Source organism: Drosophila mojavensis, unplaced genomic scaffold, assembly GCF_018153725.1.
Source record: "Drosophila mojavensis isolate 15081-1352.22 unplaced genomic scaffold, ASM1815372v1 contig_277, whole genome shotgun sequence".
Classification (NCBI taxonomy): domain Eukaryota; kingdom Metazoa; phylum Arthropoda; class Insecta; order Diptera; family Drosophilidae; genus Drosophila; species Drosophila mojavensis.
The window spans coordinates 5,199,943-5,220,608 of NW_025318822.1; the positions used below are offsets into that span (position 1 = coordinate 5,199,943).

The window sequence follows — 20,666 nt, forward strand, 5'->3', positions numbered from 1 at the left end:
CCGACTAAAATCAATTCCTTCAAGTGCAAATGAGTGTTTATTTTTACAGTTAAATTACATAAATATAGATAAAACAATAAAGTTTTAAAGAAAAAGAAAAACAATCTTAGCTGAATTTTAGTCAGTAAGAATTATAAAAGAAAACTCGTTCCACACTTTCCAACAACACTCACGCTTTCAAAACGCGTTGATAATATAAACACACACATACACACGCATATACACACACACAAATGCACACACCTAATTTTGAAATCTTTTAAAACAATTTAATGAACGAAAACAAAAAGTCATACACAATGCAAGCGATTAAAACAATATAAATTTATTATATAGACCGAAAAACCAAAGTAAATAAAAAATTCATTAATCAAATAAAAAAGTGTTTTCAAAAATTAATTCTATTAATTTTAATGGGATGTTATTTATGTTAAATTTCTCACTTAATGTATTAAGTTATTTATTATTATTGTATTAGTTAATCAACCGATTTATAAATTTTGTAAGTTACAAATAGTTTTTAATTTTAATTAAATTTGTAGTATTATTTTTTGATATTAGTTGTATTTATTTATTCATTTTTTTATTTTTATTAATTTTTTGCGCTTTTCAGATGTTTACCACGGCATCAATGGCAATATGTCGTTGGATAGGCGGGGTGAAATCGCCACGCCCCCGAGTCGTTACGATCTCACGCTGGGCTCCGACAAATCTTCATCGCTCTCACGGTCTGAGGCGGGCACTTATGATGTCATTCAGGCTGAGATACAGCACGCCAAGCGCCAGGAACTGGCCACAGGCGTGGCCAGCGCCCACAACGGGCATAATGGCAACGGAGGCCAACAAATATCCATGTCAAGCAACGGCCATGATGTCGAGGCAGAGGTCAAGAAGCGCAAATGGCCAACCGAGCCAAGCTACTTCCTAGCCAAAGAGCTGCTTATGACGGAGCGCACCTACAAAAAGGATCTGGATGTGCTGAACAACTCGTTTCGGCAGGTGCTTAGCGTAGAGGATGTGGAGCAGCTACAGCCGCTGTTCGAGCTTCTCGATTCGCTGGCACAGCACCATAATCTTTTCCTGCGCGACATCGAGCACCGCATGGTCACGTGGGAGGGGCGTGGCAATCACGATACCCATCGCATTGGCGACGTTATGATGAAGCACATGGGCTCGCTGCCCATATACGATGAGTATGTGCAAACGCATATGGATATCCTTCACTGTCTGAACGACATGTATGAGTCGGACCAGCGATTCCAGCAAATCTACAAGGAGTTCGAACAGCAGAAGATCTGCTATCTACCAATTGGCGAGCTGCTATTGAAGCCACTGAATCGCCTGCTGCACTATCAGCTGATACTGGAACGCCTCTGTGACTATTATGCCGAAGAGCATATCGACTATGCCGACTGCCAAGCAGTCTATCATCTGCTCATCCGCAGCACCAAGCAGATACGCGCCCAGCTGCCAGACTCGGCCAATTTTGTGGAGCTGTGCGAGCTGCAGCGCGACATTAGCTTTGAGCAACTAGTACAGCCGCATCGTCGACTCATTCGTCAGGGCTGCCTACTGAAGCACTCGAAGCGCGGCCTGCAGCAGCGCATGTTCTTCCTCTTCTCAGACATATTGCTCTACGGCAGTAAATCGCCGATCGATCAAAGTTTCCGCATACTCGGCCATGTGCCCGTCCGTTCGCTGCTCACCGAGAACGCCGAACACAACACGTTCTCCATATTTGGCGGACAGTGCGCCATCACGGTGAGTGCTGGCACCACCGCCGAGAAGACCCTTTGGCTGGCGGAGCTGTCCAAGGCGGCGGCCGACATCAAGAACAGACCACCAAACATGCAGTTGCAGCTGACCACACTCAAGAATTGCAGTGAGTATCACAAATGGTTTACAGGGCGTGGACATATACTATGAGCTAATATATACTATATATTAGCTCTGATTTCATAACCAGCTTTAACTACAGCGGATCGATATATATTTCTGTTGAATTAAATACAGAGTCACGTCTATATACAGGTGTTCAGATTGTCAGTCTGATTTTATATCACATTAGTTTACAGACCAGTTAATAGGAATATCATACTCTTTGATTCAATATGCTGTGATTTTTCTTCCTTTATGACGACTGAGAAAATACTCACAGGTTCTCTTTAATTATTTCTTATGGATGTGTTTATTATTTTAGATATATTTTCTATTTCCGTCTTCCGCTCTATTAAGAAAGCATTTTAATTAAGATTATTCTGTGTTGCGTAATCTCATATTACTGTTTATCATTCTCTTTACTTCACCATTCAACATCTCTATCTTTTATCTTTCTCTACTCTCATTATGGCTGGCAAGAAAAGCACGCTGCAAAGCATCGTAAGGCATTAAGAACCCCGTAACTCCCTTCCTGTGTATGCATAGACTGATTTAAACTGATCTGACCTCCCTCTGTAATTTTTATAGGCTCGTCGGAGGAGGGTCTGGACATGGTGGGACTAACCAACGGCACAAACAGCCTGAACAGCAGTGTAGGTGGCGCAGGCCCCTTGACTCCGCAACAGCTTCAGATGCAGCAGCAAAACAAGACACAGCCGTCACGAAGCAATACCGCACTACACGTCTGCTGGCATCGTGGCGCCACCGTTGGTCTGGGCGATCATCTCATTGCGGCAGAGAATCAGCTGTCCGGCTATCTGCTGCGTAAATTTAAGAATAGCTCCGGCTGGCAGAAGCTCTGGGTGGTCTTCACTTCGTTCTGTTTGTATTTCTATAAAAGCTATCAGGATGAGTTTGCGCTGGCTAGCCTACCGCTGCTGGGCTATACGGTGGGTCCGCCTGGCCATCAGGATGCTGTTCAAAAGGAGTTTGTCTTCAAGCTGTCCTTCAAGAATCACGTGTACTTCTTCAGAGCAGAAAGTGCTCACACCTACAACAGGTGAGTTGACTTGAAGATGTCATCGACAAAGAGCTCTATTAATGATTTCGATTTTGTTGCAGGTGGTTGGAAGTGTTGCGCAGCACTACTCAAACGCAAGATTTTAAGAACGTACACAGCCATACGTCCGGCAATTAAATCCAACTCTGAAATGTCCAATCATCATATATACAATTCTTGTGCAATTCCATGGAACAGCCACGTTGCATCACAATGAAGCTGAAGCCATCATAGAAATGCCCACTAGTATTCCCTATACAAAAAAACATAAATCTATATATACATAACGTATACACCACAAAACAATTCCCTTTTACATATTTTACATATATACACGGCTTACGCATACGCAAAATAATTAAGTTAAGTTCACATTTCCATGTAAATAACGCCTCGTATTTTACTTGTTTCTGCATTTTGTTCTATGTGCTGGTCTCTAATTTTACACTCTATATAGACACTTTGTATTTTTGTGTGGTTTAATATTACTATTATTCTCTATAGAAGTATTTTTTTAAACAACTTGTGTGTCAAATTATGCAAATTACAAAACAATTTAAAATTGCAATGGTTATAGTCTTACAATAAATAAAGTATATATAAACGAAGATTTGTAATTAAATGCCTTACGACACTTTGAGTCGCTTTACAAAAAATCTAAAACGATTATAAAAGATGCAATAATTTTGAAAGTCTTTAATTAATCACTAAGCTTAAGTCATTAAATTTAATAGATATTAACAAATTAATAAAAATTTGAGCAATAAAAATATATTTGTGTTTAATTTACATAAAATTTTCAGATATAATTGAATTCTCAACTGATAAAAAATATGTACATATATGTTCCTCCCCTCCCCCAAACCAAAAAGAAATTCCATACATGTTTTGTTATATTTTCCATTTATTGATATTTGAAATCTATAAGGTAAATTGTTATCATTTGCTTCATTTTTTTGTTGTTTGCAATTGTTCATTTTTCTTGTGGTTTCTATATAATAGAGCTTTAAAAGGATTGCAATATTATTGAGTACAATTTTAATATGTATTAAATTAATTATACAAAAAAGAAAAACAACATGCTGCTATTGTGGATTATCCATAAAGATTTAGATGATGCTCAGAGCATCATCAACATCATCATTATCATTGTACGATATAATCATGGTCTAACACACAAAGTGCAAAAGTGGAGGGTCATAGCAAAAGAAACAGCAAGTTAAAAACATATTCTATAGAACAATCGATTGTAAATATACGCTTAATACTAAAACTAAATAGTGGATAATGCCTCTTGCCAGCCAAGACACTAAAGAGTGTATCAAATTGTTACGATTTAGCGAGTTGCAAATGGCAGTTATGAGGTGTTTTAGAATCTAATAACTATGCATATAGTGGGACATATGTGGGCGTGTGGGGACAGGTTGTTACTTAAATGAATACCCATTGCAATGAGCCTCAATTCGAAGTATACAAACTAGGTCAACAACACATGGATTTACAAATAGGCTCGTTAGGATTGGTGTTATTTCTGTTGGTCACTGGACAGAAGCCGCAGCTTTTATGCATAAGAACATACAGTTTGAAAAATTAATTTGACAGCGCTTACACACAGTTTAGCATATCATATCATAGATCTGTTCTTAAAGAGATTTTTGCATATATTTTTTATTTAATTTGCATGCTAACAACTAACATTTAATTGTAATTATAGTTTAGTACTCGGTAAATTTCACAACGTTTTTTTTTTCTTTTTTGTTGTTTTAATTTTTGCCAATTAACTTATTAACCAATGTAGGTAGCTTGTGCGAATAATCATCATATTATATATTTGATTAGCATGACGCTCGCTGGCGAAAAATTCTTTGATGCAACTAGATGTTCAACTAGGCAGCTTGCGAATTTATGTAGCGGATTATAGTCATATATTACGCTTATCATCTCTTCCTTAAAACAAGGCAAGTTTTAATTGAAATGCACATTCTTTAGCTTTTTTCAGTATCTTATCATGTAGACACATCAATTAGATTATATATTAGGTTACATTTCTGTTTTAAATTTATGCTTCGATTTTGGTTTGGATTAAACTGGAAAATTAAGTAATTTACGCAATTGTTCGACTTTTTTTAATCAGTTTTTTATTATTATTATTATTATTAATAACTTTTCTGCTGCTATTTCAATTATAACATTAAATTGTTGATGTTATCATTATTATTGTTAGCTTATGAGAGGCTGAGCAGATATTTAAATATCTATTGTTGACGCCTGAAGTTGATGCGGCTTACTTAATTTTTTGTTGCTGCTTCAGTGGGTTGTTGTTTGTGTTGATGCTTTTGTCGTGTGTCTTCGATTAAAACAATTTGCCGAAAATATAAACTGCCCTGTTCCTCGGGTATAAATATATATATATATGAATATATATATATAAATATAAATACATATATATATATATATATATATATATATTGTGTTTGTGTATGCGTGTACGTATGAGTGTGTGTGCGCGGGTATGCGTGTCTGTCTGTATAGTGAGCCTGTGTGTATGGAAGAGTGTGTGTTTGCTTTAGGCGCTGTTACAATTTCATAGCATTATAAATATTATAAATATATCTGATATTTAAACTTGTAAACTTGTTTATATTATTGCATGTTCTTGTTGAAGTTGCTTTCTGCAAGTCGCTGTTGCTCCTGGCTCTGCTGCTGATGATGTTGTTGCTTTTGCTGTTGGCTTTAAAGTGGGCGCATGGCTAATCGATAAAACTTTGCTCCACACAGGCTTTCACACGCTTCTCATACTCGCGACGATTCTCTTTATACAGCTGGGCGGCGGTGGAGTTGGCCGGTGAATTGGGATTGGGATCGCTCAGCAGTGACTGAAATGTCAGAATACCATTAATATTACAGTTAATATTGGTTATTTAAAAATATCTAGTCGTCTTACCTGTATGGATGTTAAAATAGCTGACACATCATATGTGGGACTCCAGCGATTCTGCAATATATCCAAACATATGCCACCATCTGCATAAACATTTGGATGAAATACTTTCGATACGAATCGAACTGTTGGCGGTTTATTTGGATATTCTTCCGTAAATTCTATGGTTAACTTAAAGGTACCGTCTTCGAACGGTGTATCGTGTGGACCAAAAATCACAGCATTCCATATCATAATATTATTATCTGTTGGCGCACCCGAAACACCCGTTGGTGGGTCCTCCTGAAGTCTGCAAGTAATTAGAAAATGAAGTGTAAAAGATGTATTAAATATATATATATATTCAATGGTTTAGTGTAAATCATGAATGGGCAGCTACCTTAATAGCTGAGAAACTTTCCTGTAGAATTTGTATCTATGTGTAGCAAGCTTATCAGATATATTGATTATATTAATACATAAGTCACGTAAAAGAAGCTTAGATTAGTTGGGGAATATGTCTAGGTCAGCATAGCGAACGCATATTTATTCTGCACCGTCTCTAAAATTTGAACAATGAGAATCCAAGCAAAACAGGCATCAAATCGATGTGAGACGCTGAACGAGATGCAAATAAATAATTGCTGCACATGGGTGACTAATCTTGTGTGGTCTGTGCCTACACATATTTGTGTATATACATATATACACATATAGTATAAATGTGTCTACTCAGTCAAGAAGTGTCTTGTCATGGTTTTAATATACATATTTCCCCTTGGGGTCTGTTGTTCCGGCAATTGTTTACAATCAAAAGCTGCTTTAATGTGTGGGTTGCAATTTTCATTCTGTCGAGTTCATTGCGCACAGCGCTTAAAAATAGATGCAAATCATATTTTCGATTCTGTGTGTCGATCTCTAAACAGGTAACGGATATTTATTAAACTAGATCAATAGCCAACTGCAACACACTGAGTCCCATTCGATGTACACTGATTCCCAGGCGCACTGTGGCAGACACCAGATACTATTTAGGTCAAGCATGCACACAAGGAAAAGGTAGACAAGCACTTGTATGTGCAACAGCTATGAGCTGAAAGAGAAGAACCAGCAACAGCGACACCGATGTCAGCTAACCGCGCCCTTCAATCGGCTAAATCAATACAAATGACAAAGCCAAAAAATGAAATCATCGATTTAACAACAAAAACAAACCACTACATATACACATTTGATATCTAAAATTATATAAATGGTAAAAATAACAAGGAAACCAACAAAAGCGACCAACGATGAATTTGATAAACAAACGGATATTGCGGTGGGTGGCACTGGGTGGCAGATATGGAACAGTTTCTAATTATTCAAAACAACTGAGCTACCGTTCACAACTTTTATCTACGTACCGATCAAAGTTTCTCTTATATTGTTATTTAAATTATAAATTAATAAAATAAAAATCAGACACGCACCCAAATCTATTGAGTCTTGTAATTTCTGCTGCCTTGGCGCAGCCTTGACATTTACTTTACACAAGGAGGAATAACCCAACCCAGTTTTACTCCCCCACAAGCGTAATGTCCCTTATTCAATCAAGTACTTTCATAGTTGGGCAGGGAAATTTATAAAAAGTAAACCAAGGGAAATGGTAAGAATTGAACCAAGTAATGAAATTGAATGGCAAAACTACAACAACCACAACAGTGAATGAAATTCCAATAAGACGCTGCGCTGCTCTGCTTTGCTGAGTTCAGCAGCAGAGTATGAGTCAACAAAGTTGCGAGTGACGAAATATTTTGATACAGTAGAGAAAATCAGGATGAAGATAACTTTCTTTTGCGGGCAAAGGGTAGCAATAATTTGATTATGGTTGCTCTCGTGCTTTCTGCTCTGATTAGCAAGTGTTGCTGTTGTTGCTGCTGTTGATGTTTTGGCTGCGACGCAATTGCACAAACGGAAAAAAGAATTTTGTACATTACGCTTTGCATTTGTTTTTTTATTTTGCTTTGCGCAGATTTGCTTTACATGTGATTTCGTTTTGTGCTATGCTTCAAAGTCAAGTGTCAAAGACGCAAGCAACATAAGCATGTTGTTTTTGTAGATACTGCTGTAGTAGTCTCACAAAATAAAAAGCAGCGAGAAAGACAACGTACAAACACACAAAGTCAAAACTTGTACGCAGGTCACATACACACATGCACAATTTGTATTTTGGCTGCGCAAACTTTTCCACGGGCATATGTACATACGCATATATGTATATATATATACACATATATATATATATATATATATATATATATATATATATATATATAAATAATGCTTGTGTGTATGTGTGAGCATACATACACACATATGTCGACTCGTTTCTCCATTTCATACCAGAACTGTCGTTGTGTGTGTACTTTTCTTACCTTTTAAAATCTCTCATAAGACGTCTGCGTGCGGGTGTTGACATGTTCTACAACGTTACTACCACTTGTGTTAAATGTTAACTAGAACGTTTAAGCAATGCGATTTTTATAAACAGAAACAGTGAAATTTTGTAATTTTATTTTTAATTGAGGGCACTGAGCAGCGTAAGAAAATGTATCGATACTTCGCACATACCCAACTATGTAATGCTCGATACTCGATATCTAAAAGAGCTGCCAGCTTGTTTCTATCGCGATACGATAATACGATACTGTCCACTTAACAGACGTACTCAACTAAATACAAAACTTTACTCCACAATCAACATTAGTGACAGTTCTTCCTTTCTGTATGCCCTTAATATATTAAATTGTGGCCGTAATGGAAGACAACTAGCTGTTCTTACAATAATTTGTTAAAACAAATTTTTGCTTCTGATATATATATATTTTTTTTCCCCAATTATTTAGCGTTAGCTGTTAATGACTGTTCTTCTAATGTAAACTTATACACTATGTTAATTCTTTCCATTTAACATTTCCCTGAAGATGAAGAAAACAAAACAAACTGCAAGGGCAATTATTGCGGCAAAAATAAACAAACGCGCAGAACAAGTATGAAATTAGATTTTTTATAAAATGTGATATATAAACTATAAGCTATAAATTATTAATATTTTCTGAGTGGTAATGATAAGTATGTCGACCAGACAATACTATACTTCCAACAAATTTACTTGTGCTCAATTAAAGTTTATTTATGAATTATATTAAAACTAACATTGAGAAATTAACTGTATCACAAGTAATAGCATATAGAACATTAATCATGCCATTTTTCATTAAACTGGAAAGAGTTCATTGTAGGTAAAATTCTCCAGGATTTTGGTGGCAACTGCCCGGAACTTGATCTCCAATGCACGAGCAATGGGCGCTATCACTTCATTTGTGAATAACTCGAAGTTGTCATTGATTGTCTGATTGATCACATCACCCAATACTTTGTCGCCATTGAAGAGATTTTCCAGACGTAGACGACCCTTGCCCGTGCGTATCCTCAAACCAAATTCCTTCAGCTCGAAATAATCAACGTCGTTGACGTTTTTAATGTCGTAAGCGATGCGCACGTAGGCCACAAAGTTGGTAAAGTTGCCCACGAAGGGCCCGTTGCCCTTGATGGGCAGCGCCAGTATATTGCCATTAATATCATATTGACCCTCTCCTTTCAGTAGCGGCAATATCAGCTCAAAATCGAAGCGTTTGTTTTGTATGGAGGCGCGCATTTTGGTTATCTCAAAGTTCGACGCACCGTAGACACTCAACTTCTTGGCCTTGACTGTGATGCCACTAGAACCACCCTCTAGTATATTCAGGTCACCAATGTAAAGTGGCTCCAGAGCGGGCACATTGATTTCCTTGATGCCATTGCCCAAATATGGACGCAAATTGTGAACACTTTGCTTTACGCATTTGGAGAGCTCGGGATCGTGGCGATGGCAGATCTGGATATAGTCCGCTAAAGGAATGAATATATAGTTAGGGTAAATATATGCATATGATAATAAGTACTAATTAAACTCACGCATAATTGATGCGAAGGTGTAGCCGATGCAGCAGAGCAAGAAGGTGGCTGCAATGATTCTGGACTCCATTTTAGACTTCCCTGCAAAGAGTGAGATTATTAGCTTTGGCATCAACTCTTCGAACATGTTTAATGTTGACACCACTATTAAGCCTATAAATTGTGTCTGTCCGCCTACCAGCTAAACACTTTTATTAATGACCATTCAAAATGGGTTATACAAAGTCATTAGACTATTATTAGGCTTATTGACGTCACAGTAGCTTTATTAATTTGATAATACTTGACGATTTGATTGGCATCAAGCGCATTTACCAGGTCTCGCTTAAGTACAGCCCCCAACAATACAATTCATATAATTAAGCATGTCGCTGATTCTAGACGTTGTTAAGAAAGCTTTACAGTCCTTAAGTAGAATGAGTTTTGGCGTCGCGATTCGCTGGACTTAATATTTCTGTCTTGCATCTAATTATATATTTACAGTGTTAATTATTGGCCATAAAATTAAATAGAGAGAGCGCTCACGAGTGTCTGGTCTGTGGAGCTTGTGAGTTGGGCTCTACAGGGGCCTAGCTGGGGCCGCCAGACGGGTCGCAGGTTGCGGATAGCGAACGGCCTCATACCAGAGGTTAGCTGCGAATAAGTGCAACTTCCCACAAATAAGCAGTCCCGGACAGTCAGCGGATGCGTGGCGGCTAACCATCGCATCGGCAAGGCGCTTGTGCTGCCGCCTTCTTAAAAGCATAGCTGCACACACTTACACGCACTCACACCTGGGCTGGACTAAGGTGTCAGTCGACCCGTGCCGAGAGTCAACCCGGCTGGGGGCCCAGGTTCAACAAAACTAGCCCAGTTTCAAACGGAGAGCTCAGGCAAGTGGCGATCGCCTGTTCTATGCAGCCTTGCTCGGGTATTGCGGATCTCTGCCCGGGTCGACCTGTCTCTCTCTCCGCAACTCGTGGGAACAAAATACAATGAATTCAAATCAACAAAACCCAAAACGGGAGTTCGGTCCTCCAAATCAAAGACCAAGGAATACAACTGGCTTCGCTAGAGGAGGAAGAGGAGCTGGATTAATCAAGGGCAACCGCCCAAAAAATGTCAAGCAAATACAGCCACAGTCCGGCACATTCGGCGAAACACCAACGCCACTGGTAAGCAGAAGACCTGCACATTTTTTCAGACCCGATCCAGCAAAAGCTACTAAACTTGATAAAGCCAAAGCCACTCGCATATTAAAACGCAATGCTTACGCACCGATTACTGAAGATCAGGCTTCGTCGAGGCAGGACTATTTTAAAATTCAAGAGGATATCGCTTGGGCAAGAGCTGTGTTGCCAAATTTTGAAGTTGGCTCTGTAAGCCCTAATCAGCCTGTGGATGCTGAGCCCATACTGGAGACATTGATTGTTGAAGTTAGGAATAAGGCAACAACGCGAGAGCATGGAGAGCTCGGAAGAACTGATGTAGCGTCTGCAGGCCATGTAAGCCCCTATCATTCTGACGACTCTTCCGCGGCAAAGCGCACCAGATCTAGTGAGAGCCCCTTAAGATCTTTTGCAGCAATGGCGAGAGGACGACAGATAATTGGTGTCATTGATAGCAGCCAGCCGGATGGCAAAATTCCTCGAAATCAATGGTGCTGGATACAGGCCGCTATGGCAGCCGTTGCCCTAGAGGTATTGCGAGATGACCCAGGACCGCCGCCCTCATGCATGGACATCGGATGGTTTCAAGGGACTACCAAGCTGATAGCCTGCGACAATGAGCGATCTGTCCTGCTTTACAGAGCTGCGATTGCCAAGATTGGCGAAGTATACCCAGGAGCTCAGTTAGAAGTGATTGATGTGCAGGACATACCATCGCGTCCTTGGGCTACAGCTTGGCTACCGGAAACGCCATCCGAGTCCAATGACATTCTCGAATTGCTAACAAGATTCAACCCGAACTTGCCGACAAACGACTGGAAGGTTATTAAAGCGATCAGGTTCAGGGAGGCTGCCATGGAGGTGATATTTCAGATCAATCAAGAGGCAATCCTTTACCTAACAAGGTGCGATGGTCTATTAAGCTATGGCTTCAATAAGATCCACATGAAATACTACGCAACGCCATACGAAGCGCTCTCAGACCTAGAAGCATTTGCAGCGGCTGTCGATCCACCCAGTGATGATGAAAAGGAAGCCACCGACGGGGCTTTAAGCGAGGAACTATCCTCGGAGTCCGAGTGTGAAGGCAGTCGCCACAGCCTTCAATAGGTAATAGCTAATCCAAAACCAACTGTTAAGCTAAACTTAGGCCGCGATTTTATAAGCCATTGCAGAGAACAAACCAAACTGAAATACCTACTAGACGTTAAAGTTAAATAAACTGAAAACCTTACTAAAGCTAAACTTTTTATTATTCTCGATGAGGTTCACTGTTTCAAAGTGCAGTTTGTTTTAAGGTATTTATAGTTTATTTTGAACAACACACTCGCGAAGTCTTTGGAGAAATTTTAATTAAGTTTTCCTGTTGACTTTTTTTTTTTTTTAATATGGTTTAAAATGAATTATTGTAAAACTTTTTTTTCGAAGAACATGTTACTAACTTTTAATATATTTATTTAGTTTTGTTGATTTTTCGTTGTGAACTGAAGACCGTTTTATCTAGTTGACTTGAGTTGCTTTTTGTGTGTTTGTTGTGTTTTAGTAACCGTCTACAGATCGTACTGAATGCAAAATTGTTGAGGCGTTCGCGTTTTATAGCAAAGCATTGACGCTTCGATTTACATGAGAGCTGCTAGCGAGCTTAGAACCGGGCAGCGTAGAACCCCAAAACACGTTGACAATGCCCGGGCCAGAGCAAGTGCGGTTGCGGGAGCTGAAGGCAGAAATACGCTGGGGGTTAATAGTGAGAACGACATGTTAAGCGGCTGCGGGTTAATCATAATAATAATCTTAATGATCGCATTCACACAAATATGTTTCTCTGTGTGCGCGTGTGTGGCAATACCCGGCCCACAGAAAAAGCTACAGTCAGGCTATCCAGTTAAGCTATAGCTCGAGCTGCCCCTCTTGGTATACCTTATATATAAATATATTTAATTATACGATTTGTTCGATTACTTTCATTAATGTTGTTGATTTTTTGTTTCTCTCTTTCAAGGCACTTAATTTAGAAAATTTGTAAGTAGGGGCCCTCGAGTCGTGTTGACAATCCGTCGAGCTTTGTTTTAGAAATTGCATCGCCTGTCATCGGAATATTATATAATTTGACTGGAGCTCGGAAGGCAAGACTGTGACTACGGGTACGGTTACGGCTGACATGGTTCACTGCGACAACTGATGGGCGTCCCATGGCGTCTGTTATGGCTAAAAAATTGTTCAAGCACACGCAAGTGGACGAGTTATTATAATTAGATTATACATTTGAAACGTTAAGGAAAAGCTGTTTAGGCGTTCGAGTTCAATAATTCAAGTGCGAGCTGCATTTTTAAAGAAAGCTAAAGCTGTTTAAGTAATAAGCGCACTTCTCTTACACAAGTTGCGATATTTCTAAAAACAACTTCACTTTTTGGGAAAGAATATTAAATGATCAAAATATAAGACATTACCTTTTCTATCCTTGATCTTTGACAACATTTTCGATGTTTCGCTTTGTAATCGATCTAAATAGGTGAGAATGAAATATATTCATGTATTGTGACCAAGATTTTTCTTAGTCGTCAGCTACCAACGTAACACATTCTTTTGATGGCATATTTTCATGTTATTCAATTTCATTTTACAGTTTTGCATTCATTCATAATGTCGAGACCTTCAATTTTCATATCGACCCTCCCATTGCCGGCGACCTAATGATAATAGCGAGCCAACTCTTAACCTGTGATCACAGTTATATAATGCTGAAACAGTATTAAAGCAGAAGCCACATTTTATAGCGGAAATTAAATAACCAGCGAATTCATATAATTTTTGACACAAATAAAGTATTCACATGTTTTCGATTTACATTTGTATATTTCGTATAGTTGTTTATTAGATCGTTTATTTTTTTCTTGGGTGAGTTTGTGTGCAATAAATTAATGCTTAGCTATTCTATAGTACTCTTCGGACGCTAAATTGAAAAGAACTAACTAATTCAAATTGATCCATTCATCTAGCGGTATTTTAGCAAACAGGCGATCCATAAAGTTGCGTATGACGAGAGTCAGTTTGGTGCGAAGCGCCGGCTTCATTTCCTTGAGCAGCTCCTGGGAGTTCGAGTTGATGAACAGATTGAGAGCGGCCTCTGCAGTGGGTAAATACTTTAGAACTGGATCTATTGGCAAATTAAATGAGGTTTACTCACGTATAACTGTGTTGCCGTTGGCAATGTTATCTACGCCCATCTGTATTTCCTTGACATTGAAGTCCATTTTGACCGAGTCGGTGGTCAGATATGTGCGTCCATCGGCGGCCTCATTGGCCAAAGCCTTGAAGTAGATCTTGGCCTTGACACCCTCTTTAAGGTGGAAGTCATTTTAAAGGATTATTTGGTAGTCTATGCTGCGCTACTCACCGTATTCGCCCCAGTAGTCGCCAGCACCGGAGGCCTTTACCAAGATCAGAACACCTGTGGACCGATATTGAGCCTTGACGCGTATGCGGGGTATTTCACATGTCAGCTGGAACTGCAGCGAATCCAAGTCAGAGCTGCAAATGACGGATGACAATGACAGTGATAATGACACAATGATGATATATGAGTTCAAGCTACGGCTAGATAGACACAAAACTGCTATTTCATTGCTGGATGTGCTAATGCATTGGCATTTTTTGTCATTGTTGAGCTTCTAAATCTTAATTCAATGTCGCAGTCGTGTGTGGCAGCTAACTCCACCTCGACCTTCGATTCTGGCACAGCCGACAATTGACAGACTCGCGACGACGAAACTGGTGCAAGTTACACAAAAAAAAACCTGTATTCTCTGAGAAATATTCAGCTGCTCGTTCTAGATCGAGCTGAGATAGGAAATATTAGCTACAGTTGAAAAAAAAAAATTTAAAAAGAATACTTTTTAAAATGTGATCTAAGATGTGGAATACTTTGGAATAGCACCAGTTCTCTGAGATGAAGTTCTCTGGTTCAGTTTACTATTAATTCTGTTATTCCCCATCATTTCGCTTAGTGTAATTTGGCAAGCTGCAACCCCATGTTGAATCCAAAATCGAATTCCAAAAGTGAATTGCAAATGAAACTGGCTGTTGGCAACTTGGTTGGCCGATACTACAAGAGACTACTAAACAAATTGTTGACATAGAGAATCGCTTTGACCCACATTTGCTTGGCTATCGCCCGCTTTTGCACTCGAAGCTCTTTAGATGATTCGCTGCTCCGAGCTATGTAAATGATTCTGAGTGCTTTGCTAAGGGTATATCAACTTAATTTTGAGTTCTGAGGCGCACAGAAGAAGACTTGTTATTTCATTTATTTATTTCAATATACCCTGGCCCATTCATACAAATATTATTATATCCATGGCCACACTAAAAAGAGCCCTAATAAAATCAAGCCTTTAAATCATATGCAATGAAGAGCTAAGGGCTATGCAAATCGTGCACGAGTTGTTTCTCTTCAGTGAGTGCATCAATACTTCGCCTAACCGAACACACAAGTTCTTGCTTGTATAAGCAGCACTTGTTAACGGAATATTGTCGTGTGTGCTTGGAGCAAATTGTTGAATCTATTGCTTGCGGCTAGGTCAAGGATTTAATGTTGCATAATCTTGGAGTCGAGGCTGGTTTCGAACGGGCGTCACACATATGTATATATGTAGATAGCCCAAAATGTTTCTATCTTTTCGATTACTACCATAAAATATAGTTGACATGTAATTGGATTTCGTTTGGGGGCTTGATTCACTACTTAAATATAATTGTGCTTACGAAAATTCTCACTAAACACTTATTCAGAGCTTGACACATTCATATTCTATTAATATTCAACGGTTATTGCCCCAATCGACAGTTCCACTAATTGCCCACCAACGTGCGCTTCAGTAGAACTTACCTCAACGGTAATTTATGATCTATATATATATCGATTTCCCATTTGCAGTAAATATTGAACCAAACCCTATTATATATGGCAATTACGCGTTATGAAAAGTCCAGAAAATGCAACCGATTATAGGAAATCAATCTCCCTCGGCCAAAAGAGAGATGCATTTAAGAGCTGTAGAGAATAAATATATGAACCAAAAATACAAGCCACAAGGGGCCTACTCATAATTCTAGCAAACAGCTTTTGAGACCGCAATTACGAGTGCACGTTGCAATCGAGCGAAACTGACCGCATAATACTTGTTGAAGGCGCAAAGGTAACTAAATTGATTCAATATGTTAATCATTTGTTGATCGGCAGACCATGTATGACAATGTTTATGGTGCGAGATTCGCAGCACCGAATACTGAGTTATATTTTCTTACGAGCTCCTAATGTGCCCAATTTCTGTTCTTAGGCTTTATCAGTTCCAAGTCAAGTTCAATATCATAAAAAATTCCATGAAGCTTTTCGAAAATCTTAACCCTATAATACAAGTATATGTTCAAAATTTAAGTGTTTGAATTATTCATTTGAAAAGGAGGAAGGCTACCAAAAACAATATGCTCACTTCTCTTCGTGAAGGAGTATACAAATTGCATTCATGAAAATACTTCTTAGTTGCGATCGCGTGCCAGGCAAATGCTCAGACGCATTGCTGGAATGTTTGACTGAGCAAATGAAAAACGAGCTGAAAACGATGCGAATATTTTAAGACGGAAAGAAAACAATATTTGTGATATGCAACTGTTAAATACTCTGACTCTAATTAGTAACTTATGAAATTTAAATTGATCAAGAAGTGTGCATAAGAAAGGGGAAAAAATGTGTTTTCATGGAGAAACTCAACTGAGGCTTGTACTAAAATTGTCGTTGTTCTCTTCAGCAATAGAGTATCACAGTGGAGTACCTTGCTTAAATATCGCGTTAGTCAGGGTCAAAGCAATAACAAAAAGCGCTAATACGCACTGATCACAGTGCAAGTATGTTAAACGTGACCCCACTTTAAAGCTAACCACATAATGTGTCGTATTCTCCAAATAACTGACTCACTGAGCAACATATGACGATCGCAGCGAGAGAAAACTTTAAGGTAAGGGAGCCATAAAAAGTAAATCTATTCTGGAATGAGGAATGTATACCTACCGGACATTTGTAACAGTTATATTGCTAACGCCAAAGGCTTGGATATTGCGGAAGAGTGCACGATAGCCATCCGGGCCGCTGCCCAGCACAATGCCAATCTCATCAATAATCACTGGCTCAATCTAGAAGAGAACGTGTGGGAGAGAGAGAGAGGATGACTAGACATTTAGTTTATTGGAAAACGAGTCGGAGCTTACCTCGTAAATATCCAATTCGGGTATGCCCTTCTGTAGATAATGCACCAATTTGTTGCCGCTGTCACGTAGACACTCATTGATAACTGCCTCGTCGCGTGGGCATTGCTGCAGATAGTAGGCTGTAGGAAATGCAGAGAGAAGGAAAGAGAGAGAGAGAGATCATTAACAGAGAAAGAGAGGGTGAGTATCACAATTCAGGAAGTAAGAGTAAGAGAGAGGGTAATACTGAGCATTACAGTGTGACCAGCTATGACTGTGAAACATTTCCCAGTTCAATGTAGTTTCTTGCCCGCTTGTTTCTTAGGTTATCAACTTTTGTTAATTGTCTTTTGTTTTCTTTATTTTATTTTGTTTTTAATACGTTTTTCTTCAAGCTGAAACTATAAACATTGTGCATCCGAGTGAAGCGAAATAATTGCAGCACGGCTCGCAATTGCGCTTAGTTCAAGTTCGCGCAGTGCCGATCCACACCGGCGGATAAGATCAATCTCAGGTAAAGGCGTGAGCATGCTTAGTAATCAACTTGTTATTGCCTGGCCACATGCTTCGGACAGACTTGATGTGACAGCTTTATTGGTGGGTTTCATCAACGTCTAGGGTATAACTGTGTGTCTACATTGCCTATCCAGATGGGGCATGAACTCAAGTACATGAAGCATCAGTTTCAGAGCTACCGAGTATTCAAATTAGACTGCTCTCTGCTAAAGTATTATCTAATACTCTTACCTAACTTCAGATGGCTTGTTTATCATCGCTTAACATCTTCATAAATGATTAACTGTTTACAATTATTCAGATGAAATATATCTCGGTAGCTTCTACAGTCTGAAAATTTCGATTTGTATGCCTGTTGCCTGAGAAGTTGATATACTAGCCATCCGCTAAGATTGAACAGTAGTAAAATTCTTTAAAATTTACTTGCTGAAATCGAGCAGAAATATTTCGAACGGAACTACTAGATAATCACAATCCATAAGAACAATGCTTATATAGTATATACGGATATACATATCTGCATATTCATATATAAATAAACATATGTACATATATATTTGCGAATATATGGCATGGCACGTCTTATTGGAGTTTAATTCTAAGAATAACATTTATATGGCTTTCTAAAAACAGCTTCGTTTTATAGCTGTGGATTATTAAATGCGCTCTCAAAAAATCTTGATCTCAGCTGCGATTAAATTATATTTAGCAATTTGAATGGGTCTGTCATATGCCCTTTGCCTTTAGGGGACTTTTACTAGTACATAGTTAAATAATTCTTGGAAATGTCAGCTCCATGTCTGGCGCTAACTTTCGATGTGGCTGCGCACGTTTTGTGCGTGCAATTAAAACCGAGTTGAGCGTCGTTTAAGCCAAGTTATAAGCGACGTGATCGCCAGCATAGCTTGGGCCCCTCTTTAAGGACTGGAAAGCGCCGATAGAAAGCTCGATTTCTTGCGAGTTCCTTATCTATTGGAATTCGATATTTGGCAATACTCACGCTGTTGCTGGGCCCAAATGGCGCCCACTGTGGACAGCAGCAATACTATTCCAAATTTGCGGCACATTGTTGTTGTTGTTGATGTTGCTGTCGGGTGTTTGGTCGGTCTGCATGAAAGTACAAGTAAAAATAAATAGTTATGAGTGTTGTTTCACTTTTAGCTGGGTTTCATAATTTATTAGCACGTTTCTTTCATGTTTCATATGCTAATTTCTGTCCGTCTGTGGCCGTTCGTCTATGCGTAAGAGCGAAAGCGTTTCAGGAGATCTTAAATTTCAGTGCACACACACAATAGCACACACGCACACAAAATGGAACATACAGTGTATATAAATTTCACTCTGCCCTCGAAATTCTAGCGGGCTCCGCTCGTATGTGGGTCAAAGCGGACCAGTTCGCTGCGCTTCGAGTTATTTTGTTTGTTCTTTCTCGCTGGCTGACGATAAAAACAGAATTGAAACCGAAGTGAATGAATTGCTTTCTTCTGAAGGTTGCTGCTGGTTTGCTTTCTTTGCGCCGACTGCCGTCCAACTTTCACGCGACTTGAGCGAGGAATGAGCCAGCACTGCATTGGACCAAGCCATTTAACCAAAAAACGCAACCAGCCAGCCAGCATGGCGGCTAAAAGAAATGAGTCGAGTCGAAAGCAGAGCCGAAGGCGTACGCAAAGTGCATTTCAGCAGCGAACAAAGGCCACTAAATGGGGCCACACCCACTGCCCAGCACATGCAACAGGGCTTGGGCTTGGGTTTGGGTTCGGGTCCGCGACTTGAAGGTTAAGTTCATGCCGTGAGCTGGTCGGTCTTTGACTTGGCCTGGCCTCGCGAGGCTTGGTGTGGCCTGGCGTTTTAAATCAGCGTAATGATCCGTACCGTGAATCATGAGCTTCATTAGCCCAGGGATTAGTTGTGCTTAGTCCTGCGTGCCGTGCATGCAGCATAGGCTCTATATCATCTTTGCAGTCGGAAACTATTTTTATGCCTTATGAATAGGTGGCAATTCGTGCCCTTTTGTGGCCAAGCAGGTGAGCTATTAGACTGGCTCAAAGAGTGCCTCTCTGAAAGGTCAAGTGCTGGCATTTGCCATTCGCCACTCGCCGTATTCCGTTCGCATTTCACACGCTCTAAGCATTTGCATGCGAACAATAAGAGCAAGCAAAAGGCGCTTTCATTGAACACAACAAATTATGCTGTTGCTTGGAAAGCCATCAATCACACTTATTTATGGCGAATTCCTTTGACACGCCCCCATCCAAAGAATTGTAATTTGAAAAGGCTATAAAGAACTTAAAGAACTTTATGCAAACAATGCCCAAAGCGTGTGTGGTGCATTTTAATTATACAATTGCTGCTCCTTTATTATGAAGTGGGTTCCATTTGTTATTGTATTAAATAATATTTGTGAATAAAGGTTTATATACAATCAAAATCACGATGCAGAAAGTAATAAATTGTATGAGCTCACTTTTTGTACTACAAAATTAAGAAACCATTGCATACTTTCAAGCGCGTCTACAAAATCAACAGTCGCTACAGTCGCGGCATGCATATTAGTCCCACTGCACATGGCAGCTTACAGGTTTTGATGGTTACGGTCAAGGTTATTTTTATTGGTCATTGTGCTCATTGCGTTTTGTTTATATGTTTTATTGTTGTTGGAAGTTTCCCTGTTGACAGTCGCTGTTGCTGAAGGCTCTTTTGCCAAAATAGAGAAATGGGTTAGCAAATATATTTATCTAAATATATTAACTAGAATAAACTAACTTCAAATGCGAACGCATATGATGACCTAGAAACTTGCACTTCCTTGACTCTCTTGTTTATAATATTTTGCGAATATGCGTTGATTTAATTAATAAGAGTCGTCTACTGAGTTGAGAACTTATTTATCCTAACGCTTCCACGC

General features: G+C 39.3%; 5 protein-coding genes and 1 long non-coding RNA gene across 8 annotated transcripts in view; 2 read left to right on the forward strand and 4 right to left on the reverse strand.

Moving 5' to 3' along the window:
• Positions 1-3,710, forward strand: part of LOC6574424 (FERM, ARHGEF and pleckstrin domain-containing protein 1) — a 37,455-nt gene extending 33,745 nt beyond the window's left edge. The window contains exons 11-13 of the mRNA XM_032733711.2: positions 614-1,882; positions 2,467-2,938; positions 3,001-3,710. Of these exons, the coding sequence (XP_032589602.1) occupies positions 614-1,882; positions 2,467-2,938; positions 3,001-3,076 (1,817 nt within the window). The 3' untranslated portion in view covers positions 3,077-3,710. The remainder of the gene's footprint in view (positions 1-613; positions 1,883-2,466; positions 2,939-3,000) is intronic.
• A 968-nt stretch (positions 3,711-4,678) lies between these two features.
• Positions 4,679-8,487, reverse strand: LOC6574426 (ubiquitin-conjugating enzyme E2-17 kDa). Its single transcript, XM_002000437.4, has 3 exons — positions 8,276-8,487; positions 5,883-6,168; positions 4,679-5,814 (listed from the first exon to the last, which is right to left on the reverse strand). The coding sequence occupies exons 1-3, from the start codon at positions 8,317-8,319 to the stop codon at positions 5,689-5,691; spliced, it is 456 nt and encodes a 151-aa protein (XP_002000473.1). The 5' UTR covers positions 8,320-8,487; the 3' UTR covers positions 4,679-5,688.
• Positions 8,488-8,613: 126 nt separating this feature from the next.
• LOC6574428 lies at positions 8,614-13,857 on the forward strand. 3 transcript variants are annotated; one of them, XR_006356975.1, is made up of 4 exons: positions 9,728-9,816; positions 10,341-12,115; positions 13,005-13,514; positions 13,629-13,857. XR_006356975.1 is itself a non-coding variant. In XM_044008425.1 (3 exons), the coding sequence occupies exon 2, from the start codon at positions 10,832-10,834 to the stop codon at positions 12,113-12,115; it is 1,284 nt and encodes a 427-aa protein (XP_043864360.1). In that variant the 5' UTR covers positions 9,728-9,816; positions 10,341-10,831; the 3' UTR covers positions 13,005-13,857. The 3 variants fall into 3 exon arrangements, 1 of the variants encoding a protein (XP_043864360.1); XR_006356976.1 differs by lacking the exon at positions 10,341-12,115 and adding an exon at positions 8,614-8,890 and having other exon boundaries at positions 9,143-9,816; positions 13,005-13,857; XM_044008425.1 differs by having other exon boundaries at positions 13,005-13,857.
• On the reverse strand, positions 9,013-12,569 carry LOC6574427 (protein takeout). The gene is made up of 3 exons (XM_002000438.4): positions 12,448-12,569; positions 9,858-9,938; positions 9,013-9,791 (listed from the first exon to the last, which is right to left on the reverse strand). The coding sequence occupies exons 2-3, from the start codon at positions 9,925-9,927 to the stop codon at positions 9,118-9,120; spliced, it is 744 nt and encodes a 247-aa protein (XP_002000474.1). The 5' UTR covers positions 9,928-9,938; positions 12,448-12,569; the 3' UTR covers positions 9,013-9,117.
• LOC6574429 (protein takeout) lies at positions 12,920-19,318 on the reverse strand. Its single transcript, XM_002000440.4, has 8 exons — positions 19,084-19,318; positions 18,762-18,868; positions 17,267-17,385; positions 17,070-17,191; positions 14,400-14,533; positions 14,190-14,342; positions 13,453-14,129; positions 12,920-13,210 (listed from the first exon to the last, which is right to left on the reverse strand). The coding sequence occupies exons 2-7, from the start codon at positions 18,826-18,828 to the stop codon at positions 13,975-13,977; spliced, it is 750 nt and encodes a 249-aa protein (XP_002000476.1). The 5' UTR covers positions 18,829-18,868; positions 19,084-19,318; the 3' UTR covers positions 12,920-13,210; positions 13,453-13,974.
• Positions 17,589-18,747, reverse strand: LOC122757070. Its single transcript, XR_006356977.1, has 2 exons — positions 17,993-18,747; positions 17,589-17,936 (listed from the first exon to the last, which is right to left on the reverse strand). It is a non-coding gene; the product is annotated as an uncharacterized LOC122757070 (long non-coding RNA).
• Positions 19,319-20,666: the final 1,348 nt, after the last annotated feature.

Excerpts from the sequence above, each read along its gene's own strand:
- LOC6574426 (XM_002000437.4), bottom strand. The coding sequence starts at position 8,319 with ATGTCAACACCCGCACGCAGACGTCTTATGAGAGATTTTAAAAG. Across the intron at positions 6,169-8,275 it reads CTTATGAGAGATTTTAAAAG|ACTTCAGGAGGACCCACCAA; the intron begins GTAAGAAAAGTA and ends AATTACTTGCAG. Across the intron at positions 5,815-5,882 it reads CTATTTTAACATCCATACAG|TCACTGCTGAGCGATCCCAA; the intron begins GTAAGACGACTA and ends CTGACATTTCAG.
- LOC6574427 (XM_002000438.4), bottom strand. The coding sequence starts at position 9,927 with ATGGAGTCCAGAATCATTGCAGCCACCTTCTTGCTCTGCTGCATCGGC. Across the intron at positions 9,792-9,857 it reads CACCTTCGCATCAATTATGC|CGGACTATATCCAGATCTGC; the intron begins GTGAGTTTAATT and ends TCATTCCTTTAG.
- LOC6574428 (XM_044008425.1), top strand. The coding sequence starts at position 10,832 with ATGAATTCAAATCAACAAAACCCAAAACGGGAGTTCGGTCCTCCAAAT.
- LOC6574429 (XM_002000440.4), bottom strand. The coding sequence starts at position 18,828 with ATGTGCCGCAAATTTGGAATAGTATTGCTGCTGTCCACAGTGGGCGCC. Across the intron at positions 17,192-17,266 it reads CCGAATTGGATATTTACGAG|ATTGAGCCAGTGATTATTGA; the intron begins GTAAGCTCCGAC and ends GTTCTCTTCTAG. Across the intron at positions 14,130-14,189 it reads CAACGGCAACACAGTTATAC|AGGCCGCTCTCAATCTGTTC; the intron begins GTGAGTAAACCT and ends TACCCACTGCAG.